General features: G+C 34.9%; 3 protein-coding genes across 3 annotated transcripts in view; all 3 read left to right on the top strand.

Annotated features, from left to right (window-relative positions):
- The first annotated feature begins 2,055 nt into the window (after nt 1-2,055).
- Nucleotides 2,056-5,068, top strand: LOC107009687 (UDP-glucose 6-dehydrogenase 2). The gene is made up of 2 exons (XM_015209031.2): nt 2,056-2,212; nt 3,330-5,068. The coding sequence occupies exon 2, from the start codon at nt 3,352-3,354 to the stop codon at nt 4,795-4,797; it is 1,446 nt and encodes a 481-aa protein (XP_015064517.1). The 5' UTR covers nt 2,056-2,212; nt 3,330-3,351; the 3' UTR covers nt 4,798-5,068.
- A 148-nt stretch (nt 5,069-5,216) lies between these two features.
- LOC107010173 (zinc finger protein ZAT1-like) lies at nt 5,217-8,069 on the top strand. Its single transcript, XM_015209416.2, has one exon. The coding sequence runs from the start codon at nt 6,513-6,515 to the stop codon at nt 7,893-7,895; it is 1,383 nt and encodes a 460-aa protein (XP_015064902.1). The 5' UTR covers nt 5,217-6,512; the 3' UTR covers nt 7,896-8,069.
- A 670-nt stretch (nt 8,070-8,739) lies between these two features.
- The window catches only part of LOC107009691 (BAG family molecular chaperone regulator 8, chloroplastic), a 2,476-nt gene continuing 2,324 nt past the window's right edge, over nt 8,740-8,891 (top strand). The window contains exon 1 of the mRNA XM_015209036.2: nt 8,740-8,887. Within this exon, the coding sequence (XP_015064522.1) occupies nt 8,850-8,887 (38 nt within the window). The 5' untranslated portion in view covers nt 8,740-8,849. The remainder of the gene's footprint in view (nt 8,888-8,891) is intronic.

Raw genomic sequence — 8,891 nt, 5'->3', positions numbered from 1 at the left:
TAATACTTTTTATCAATAAATTTATATTATTAATTAAATTTAATGTGAATAGCGAAATATAATATTTAATTCCTGATAGAAAAGTTGACCATGGTCCACTGAATTGGTTCTCAAATCGGAGCGCACCTACCCGGAAGCGAGCGCGGTGCTTTAACAGAGGTGTCATGCACCGTCAAAACGCGTGGGAAATTTTATGCTGGCTTACAGCCTAAACTATTCCATCTTTTCCAAATTGACTATTCTCATTTTCTTATTCTCTCTACATTTATAAGTTTTTTACTATCGATATTATATAAAAAGTAAAAAATTTAAATTCAATATCAAAAGTTAGATATTTCCTCTATAAAAGCAGAGACCACACTATAATAGGGTTAAAAAGTCTAACAAATTATCTAATTTCGTCTCTTTCATGGCCACACTAATCGAATAAAATTTTATTATATATAAATATAAATTGTAATAGATATTTTAATAATTTAGTTCCAAATTTTCATCGAAATTTGATACAAAACCTTTGCATTTTCTTTCCACCTACTCCTATTTATCTATTTTTTAAAAATAATTCACATTGTGTTATTCTAATTATACCATAGGTCTACACATTATTATAACACGTACCATCACTTTGACATCTTGTTTGGATGGTTGTTATCTACTGTATTATATTATTAATTTAAATACAATATTTATTTTGATTATTATTTAAATTTTATCGTATTATATCATTTAAATTTATCATTATTTATTAATTTAGTGTGATCATGCCGTTATTTTCTTCGTATTTAATATTTATTTGTTATTTAATAATTTTGTTTCATCTTTCAGTATACATTCTCATAATAGGTCTATCCGTACTATAATTATATCATTGATTTATTATTTAAATTATTAATGTGTAACATTATATAACGATATATAACAATACAATTTATTCAAACACTATACTTATAAAAAAATGAGAAAATTGTTATAATAGCAAACTAATAACCTAAAATAAATGGAGTAGCTAGGGTTTGATTTAATTGTGCTCCATAGCAAATGTTTGCAAAAAATTGTCAGGCGCCTCTCCCCCAAATATCTCGCTCACTACTCTCCTCCAATCTCTCGCTCGCTTCCTCACTTTTTATACAAACACAAGCGTATAAAAATTGTTTCTAATTGTATAAAACAGAGAAAATTGTATAAATACATATATTTTTGTTCCTCTCTCTCCCCTCTTCCAGATCTCGCTCGCCACCCTCGCCTTTCTCACTTATACAAACAAAAGCGAAATGTATAAATTGCGTTTCTGTTTGTATAAAGCGTGAGAAAATTGTATATACACATGCAAGTACATATATTTTCGTCCTATACACTTATAATTATACAATAAAAATACTCCCCTGCCCAGTTTCTTTTGCCTTTCTCTCTTTCTCGTTTTATACAATTTTCAAATTGTATCTAATTTCTCTCTTTCTCGTTTTATACAATTTGATTCAATTGTATATTCCTTGTCAAGTCTCTTTTGTCTTTCTCTCTTTCTCATTTTATACAGATTCAAATTGTATATAATCGTTCTATACACTTATAATAATACAATTCTTTTTATACACTTCGTTTTTATATAGTTCTCTGCCCAAGTGTCTTTCTCTTTCTTGTTTTATACACTTCGTTTTATACAATTTGCTTCAACTGTATATGTATAGCGAATTATACAATTTCTATATCTGCTATGGAGCGCAATTATGCAAAATTTGCTATAGCGTACAAATATGAATTTTTTATTTCTATATGTGAAAGTTGCACTAAAAAAATATCAATCAATAAAATACATGATATTATGAAATAGTATGTAACAACATCTAATTTTAGATTGGTGCAAATTAATAATTACCGTGAAACTTTTCTACCATTCAATTACAAGGTTATTTTGGAGAATTGATCAAACCCGCAACTGACGAGTGCATTGTTCGCTTTACCTGTGGAGGGCTGGAGGCATGTCGTTGATCTCTCCACATCAGTGCTGAAAACGTGAAAAAAAATTACTATTTATTTATTTATTTATTTTCCTCAAAAAGTTTCCTTATTAAAGACTCCTCACTCTCTCCCTTCTCACATATTACAGATCTTAGATCTGCAACTACTATATAAACGACCTCCCCGCCCTCTTCTCCTTCATAATTACAGATCCATCTTTTTCCTCTTTCATTTTCTCGTCAAATTCATCTCTAAGGTATGAATTTTCTAATTGCTTTTTCATATTCTGTTCTTAATTTCAGCTGCACTCTATGCATTTACATGATTATGTGTATCATTTTTTTATGATCATCAGCTTGTTATATTTGTTCTATTTCATAGATCAGAAGTTGTGAATTTTTTAGTAGTATTTTTAACGTTAATTTGAGGGAAAATGATGAATTACACGATTTGGTGTTTTGTATCTCAAGCATGTATGATTCAGCTTGCTATATTTGTCGATTTCGTTGATCAGAAGGTGTGAATTTGGTGTATTTTTCAAGGGTGATATGAGGAGGAAAAGGTTGATTTACACAACTTGGTGTGTAACAACGCAATCATTTATGATTTTATAGATTCAAAAGTGTTAATATTGTGGAAACACACTCTCATCTTTCATGATTTTGATTGATTATGGAAGTGCTCAATTATACATAAATGAATTGTTAGATTTTTGATTAGATCTAGTTTTTGTTCATATCATTCAGAGATGGATCTGAAATATGACTTTTAGTGGATGATCTGGATGTCTTTGTATTAGATCTGGTCAAGATCACGGTTACTGAATATCATTTCCTCTTGCATTTGTTAGTTTCTGTGTTAAATTAGTGACGTTGGCCTTATTTCCAGTTGTTTGAGAATTACATATCAAGTTGTTAAAATTGCATGTTAATGTCATCCTCTGAATGTAAAATTTCCTCTTCCGTTTTACTGTAATAGTTGTTGGACATGGCATGTTTTGAGTGTATTCTTGTTCAGTAAGTCTAATATTTTGTATGTATTTTCTTCTTGTTTACTCTGCAATGAGAAATGCATGAAACATTAAGTTTTTATGGTTAGGTGTTACATTTTATAGTTTAGAATGTAGATCTTGTGGTAAGTATTGGGCAGATAGAGTAATTGTGGTGATTACTCCAATCATTATTTTCATTTTGGATGTCATGATCGGACCCTAAGCATTTGCTTAAGGCGTTAGCTGTTATACACACGTTAAAGCTTTTAGTTATCAGTTAATGCATATTCGTTGATATGTTGTTTGTTGTACATGATGATGGGTTTTTCCTTGACCTTGAAAAGTTTAGCCTCAGAAATATGTGAACTTTTGTCTGTTACAGAGTTAAAAAAGAAGAAAGAAAAATGGTGAAGATTTGCTGCATAGGAGCTGGATATGTTGGTGGCCCCACCATGGCAGTCATTGCACTCAAATGCCCCAAGATTGAAGTGGTCGTTGTTGATATCTCTGTACCTCGCATTACTGCCTGGAACAGTGACACACTTCCCATCTATGAGCCAGGCCTTGACGATGTGGTCAAGCAATGCCGAGGCAAGAATCTCTTCTTCAGCACAGATGTGGAGAAACATGTACATGAGGCTGATATAGTTTTTGTTTCTGTCAACACTCCTACCAAGACTAGGGGTCTTGGAGCAGGCAAGGCTGCAGATCTTACCTACTGGGAGAGTGCAGCCCGTATGATTGCCGATGTCTCGAAATCTGACAAAATAGTTGTTGAGAAATCAACTGTTCCAGTAAAAACTGCTGAGGCAATTGAAAAGATTTTGACCCACAACAGCAAGGGAATTAACTTCCAGATCCTCTCAAACCCTGAATTTCTTGCAGAGGGTACTGCAATCGACGACCTCTTTAAACCTGACAGGGTTCTGATTGGAGGCCGGGAAACTCCAGGAGGCCAGAAGGCTATCCAAGCATTGAAGGATGTTTATGCTCATTGGGTCCCTGAAGCCAATATCATTACCACCAACTTGTGGTCCGCTGAGCTCTCAAAGTTGGCTGCCAATGCATTTTTGGCACAAAGAATCTCTTCTGTGAATGCTATGTCAGCTCTCTGTGAGGCTACAGGAGCAAACGTTTCACAGGTGGCATATGCTGTTGGTAAGGACTCGAGAATTGGTCCCAAGTTCCTCAACGCTAGTGTTGGTTTTGGTGGATCTTGCTTCCAGAAGGATATTCTGAACCTGGTTTACATTTGCGAGTGCAATGGTCTGCCTGAGGTTGCTGAATACTGGAAACAAGTTATCAAGATTAATGACTATCAGAAGAGTCGTTTTGTCAATCGTGTTGTTGCCTCTATGTTCAACACAGTGTCAAACAAGAAAGTTGCAATTCTAGGTTTTGCTTTCAAGAAGGACACTGGCGATACTCGAGAGACCCCTGCAATTGATGTATGCAAGGGACTAGTGGGGGATAATGCTAAATTGAGCATATACGATCCTCAGGTGCAGGAGGACCAAATCCAGAGGGACCTCTCCATGAAGAAGTTTGACTGGGATCATCCCCTTCACCTCCAACCAATGAGTCCCACATCCGTGAAACAACAAGTCAGTGTTACTATGGATGCCTACGGTGCAACAAAAGATGCCCATGCTGTCTGCATTCTCACAGAGTGGGATGAGTTCAAGACCCTTGATTTCCAGAAGATATATGATAACATGCAAAAACCCGCTTTTGTTTTTGATGGCAGGAATGTTGTGAATGCTGAAAAGCTAAGAGAGATTGGGTTTATCGTCTACTCAATTGGTAAGCCTCTCGATGCCTGGCTTAAGGACATGCCTGCTGTCGCTTAAGAGCCTTACATTGCTCGAGTGACTTGTTTTGGTCTTAAAGATATTAGTTATCAGACAATCATCAGCTGGGATTCTTTACTATTTTTTTTACCACTTCAATTTCTGTTTCCATTTTATCCATTGTAGTCATAAGACCACCATCGTCACTATCTTGAGTCACATGTAAGATGTTTTCTGTTTCTTTTGTATTGATGATACTTGTTTTATCATTTACTTGTCATGTCGGAGGATTTATTTGTTCGATTATGAAGGGTATTTAAGTTTTGAACTAGTTTTTTTCTTCCTTCCGAGTTAGATGCTTTCGGAATCTTATGCAAGATTCAGTATTACAGAGTTGAAGTTGAAAGGGCATTAGTCTTGTAATCATTTATTTGCATGCGTCAGTGAGTAGTTGTTTTGATCTTGTGTCTGCTTCAAACAAAAGGTCGGTTGTTGGGCTGGTCTTTTCTTATACCTTTATGATAAAATCCAAAAAAGGTCTTTACATCACACGATTCTCAGTTGGCTAATTTTGGTGCTCTAAGCTAAGATCCAATGACTCATTCGTTCTCAAATGGGCCTAAGTAATGGGTTTGATTGTTGAAGAATATGTCAAGGCGGAGAAAGCAGTCATGTCATATAAACCAACTTTTTTGAGCCTGAAATTTGTTCCCCAACGTATATCAAGTTGATATTCCGGATCTTGAATATAAACTAAATGAGTTCAATCTTTTACTTCTTTAGTATAGATTGTCAAGTTACTCGTATTTGTTCAAACCACCCACCTCGAATGTACTGTGATTTCAGATGAACTAGATGCGGTAAGGTAGCATGCGCCTCAGATTACAACTATGTTTCATCTGCTATCACAAACAGTAGGAGATGCACAAATACTCTGCCTTCACTACCTTAAAATCTTGGATTTGTTTCTCGTGGAAATATACAAGTACTCTTTCTTAAAAATCTTGAATACGACTATGGATATTAGTCAGAATCCTTGTTAAACTTCTTTAGAAGCTGAAGTTCGTCTCGTTAGGTTGTCACTTGTCAAGTTGACTTGTATAATTTCTCAATTTTCATCAATCGATTATAAACTAGAGTTGACTCTACCCATGTGAGCTTTGGAAAGTTTAACCGGTTTCAAGTCCAATTAAAAGAAATAAGTTTACCATCACATGGAATATGACATAGGGAGTATGATAAGTAAGACTAAGTTGCAATTGCAATACACAACACTATTACCATTAATTCTAATCCAAATTAATTGATAGATCGTTAATCGAACCTAACTAATAAAGGTGAAACTAGCCAACCAATTGATCTAATAATCAAAGTTACCATCTCATTTTGTTGCGAACCAAATTCGAGTAAAGAAAGCACTCTAGCTTCCTAGACTTTGAAATTTTTATTGTTCTTTTTGCCCTTTATTTGTTTGATTTTAATAAAGGTGACAAATCTTTAATTGCATGTATGGCTTTCTCCTCAAGAATTAAAGAACTCTGTTTCTGCTCACTCTCCAATTGGTTAGTTTCTGAGTATATATAAACACCCAAAAAACGAACTCCTAACAAACCCATCTTCTCCATTTTGTTAGAGTTCGACTCAGAATACACAGTTCCCATTACTGATTTGTTAATTTTGCAAAACTGTTGAGCTTTCGTTTTAGTGCGCCATTATTCTTTCAGCATTTCCTACTGATTGTCCTCTTCAAGTAAGATTCTTTTTGCGAACCCCAAATGGAAGAAACACAAGGACACAAGTTTATATGCAAATTTTGTGACAAGAGTTGTGATAGTGGAAAGTCATTGGGAGGTCACATGAGGGGTCATTTAGCATTGATTTCAGCTGCAAAGAATCAGAAAGAAGAAGCTGATAGCAAAATGGGTTCTCAAGAAGAAGAAGAAGCTGCAAATACCCATGAAGATTTGAGCATTTCAGAGCAATCTGATGGAAGCATGAATCAAGAAAAGGACAATAATATCAGCATTGGTGATGATGGTGACTCAGTTGGTTACAGTTTAAGAGAGAATCCAAGAAAATCTTGGAGGGTTTCTGATTTAAAGGTTTGTTCTTTGGAAACAACAAATATCTGTAAAGAATGTGGCAAAGAATTCCCCTCCATGAAAGCTCTGGCAGGTCATTTGCGAACTCATTCGAAGAAAGGGATGGAAAAATGTCATATTTGTGAGAAATGTGGAAAAGGGTTCGCTTCAATGAGGGCCCTTTTTGGTCACATGAAAGTTCACTCGAAAAGATTAAGGGTTGATAATCAAGATTCTGAATCAAAACAGAGTTTGTCTGATTTCGATACTGTTTGCCCTATTCGGAAGAAGAGATCAAAGATAAAGTATAAGATGGATGCAAGTTCTTCTTTTTCCGGTTTGAATGAATCCTCTTCTGCAATTAGTGAAGTTGATGAAATGGAAGAAGCTGCTAGGTGTTTGATGATGCTGTCATCGGGTGTTACGGACTGGGATGAATACATTTCGATTTCAGAGAATTCTAAAAATGAAAATGTCATTCTTGAAAGTGAACCATTTCACTGTGCTAAGGGGATTTCTGCTGATGCTTTTACTACTGTAAAGCATTTGTCTCATACAGTCTTTTCTGATTCTGGTTGTGTTGATGGTTACGAAAAGAACTACGAAATTTCTGAGTTTTCAGACAGGTTGATGTTGATCAACACTGAGATCACAAAGGTGTGCTATTCTACTGAAATGCAGTTTGAGAATGATCCAAGCTCATCAGTTGTAATGCAGGATCTTGCTTTTCTGAATTCTTGTTCAGTCAAGAATGCAGGGCTGAACATGGGCAATTCTCAAATTGGAGTAATCAGGACAAGTCCTGATCCTATCAAAAGCAAGGTTCACAAATGCCCAATTTGCTCCAAAGTTTTCCCATCAGGCCAATCCTTGGGAGGTCACAAGAGGGCTCATTACACTGGATTCACTGAAAGCAAAACTAAAGAGACTATGGTGAAAAAATTGGATGATGTTGCTGATAATCATAAATCTTTTGATCTGAATAATCCTGTTATTGCTATGGATGGAGAGGAAAAAGATGTTGAGCTCAAGCTTTGGTGGGTTGAAAGTGGTGACGCGTTGATGATGTCGAGTTGAGATAATTCATTCTCAGTTTCTGCTCTAGAGGTTTAAGAATCAGATAATTCATGATTCTTTTTCATGCTAGAGTTTCATCATTGTAAAAATAGTGTTTTCAGTCTTGGAATAGTTAAACATTTTTCCAAAACCATAATGAGAAATGAGGCATACAAATTACAACATTACTGGTAACTTTTTTGTTCATTGCATTGAGTGTCTTAATCAGTTTAACTCTTGTGGATAATTTGTGCTATATGAAAGAAGGGTAATTCTTGTTTATGTCTAGAGTTGATAAGAAACATGTTGAGATGATTATTTAGAAGTAGCATCTGGCCTTTGGTAATTGCTTAATGACTTGCCTATTTTCTTGCTGTTGTTTCTACTTTTTCATCCTCGGTATCACTCAAGCATTTATCAAAAAGCTCCTCTCGGTCTTTTCAAAATAGGAGTAAGATCTGTGTACACTTTATCTAACACTAAACTCCATCCGTGAAAATTGGAAATTACACTGAATTTATTGTTATATATAGTTGTTGTAATGGTTTTTGAAGCTTATATTGAAATATACATGCATATTATTTCCCATAGATAAGAACTCTACAAATCAAAACGATTTAAATATTCAATTTTCAGTTAACAGCAGACTAGAGATAAGAGCCAACTTGGTTCGCTCACTGTCGCTTCGCACGTGCTTGAGAAAAGAATATTTTATATCTATCGATCTATTTGTCTTGATTCCAATTTTAATTCGTAATGATATTTATATATCTTTTGTTAAAAATTATAAAAAATTTCGTGTCAAATTAAAATCAAATAAAATAAACGGAGAATGTGTGTTAAAAGTAGACTAAGTTAAAAGAGTGTGGTAAAAATAGAGTGGATGAAGTTGTCAACGACGTCTCTCTAACATAATAAAAAAGTTGAGCCAAACAGGTCTTGAAGTTTTTCCCCAAAGATACCACCTTTCGGAAAATGGCATCTCACCATCACTACCACCCCTACCCTACGGCGGCC

This window comes from Solanum pennellii, chromosome 2 (assembly GCF_001406875.1).
Source record: "Solanum pennellii chromosome 2, SPENNV200".
Lineage (NCBI taxonomy): Eukaryota > Viridiplantae > Streptophyta > Magnoliopsida > Solanales > Solanaceae > Solanum > Solanum pennellii.
Note: the sequence above shows the minus strand (reverse complement) of the source record. Positions and strands in the feature narration are given on the sequence as shown.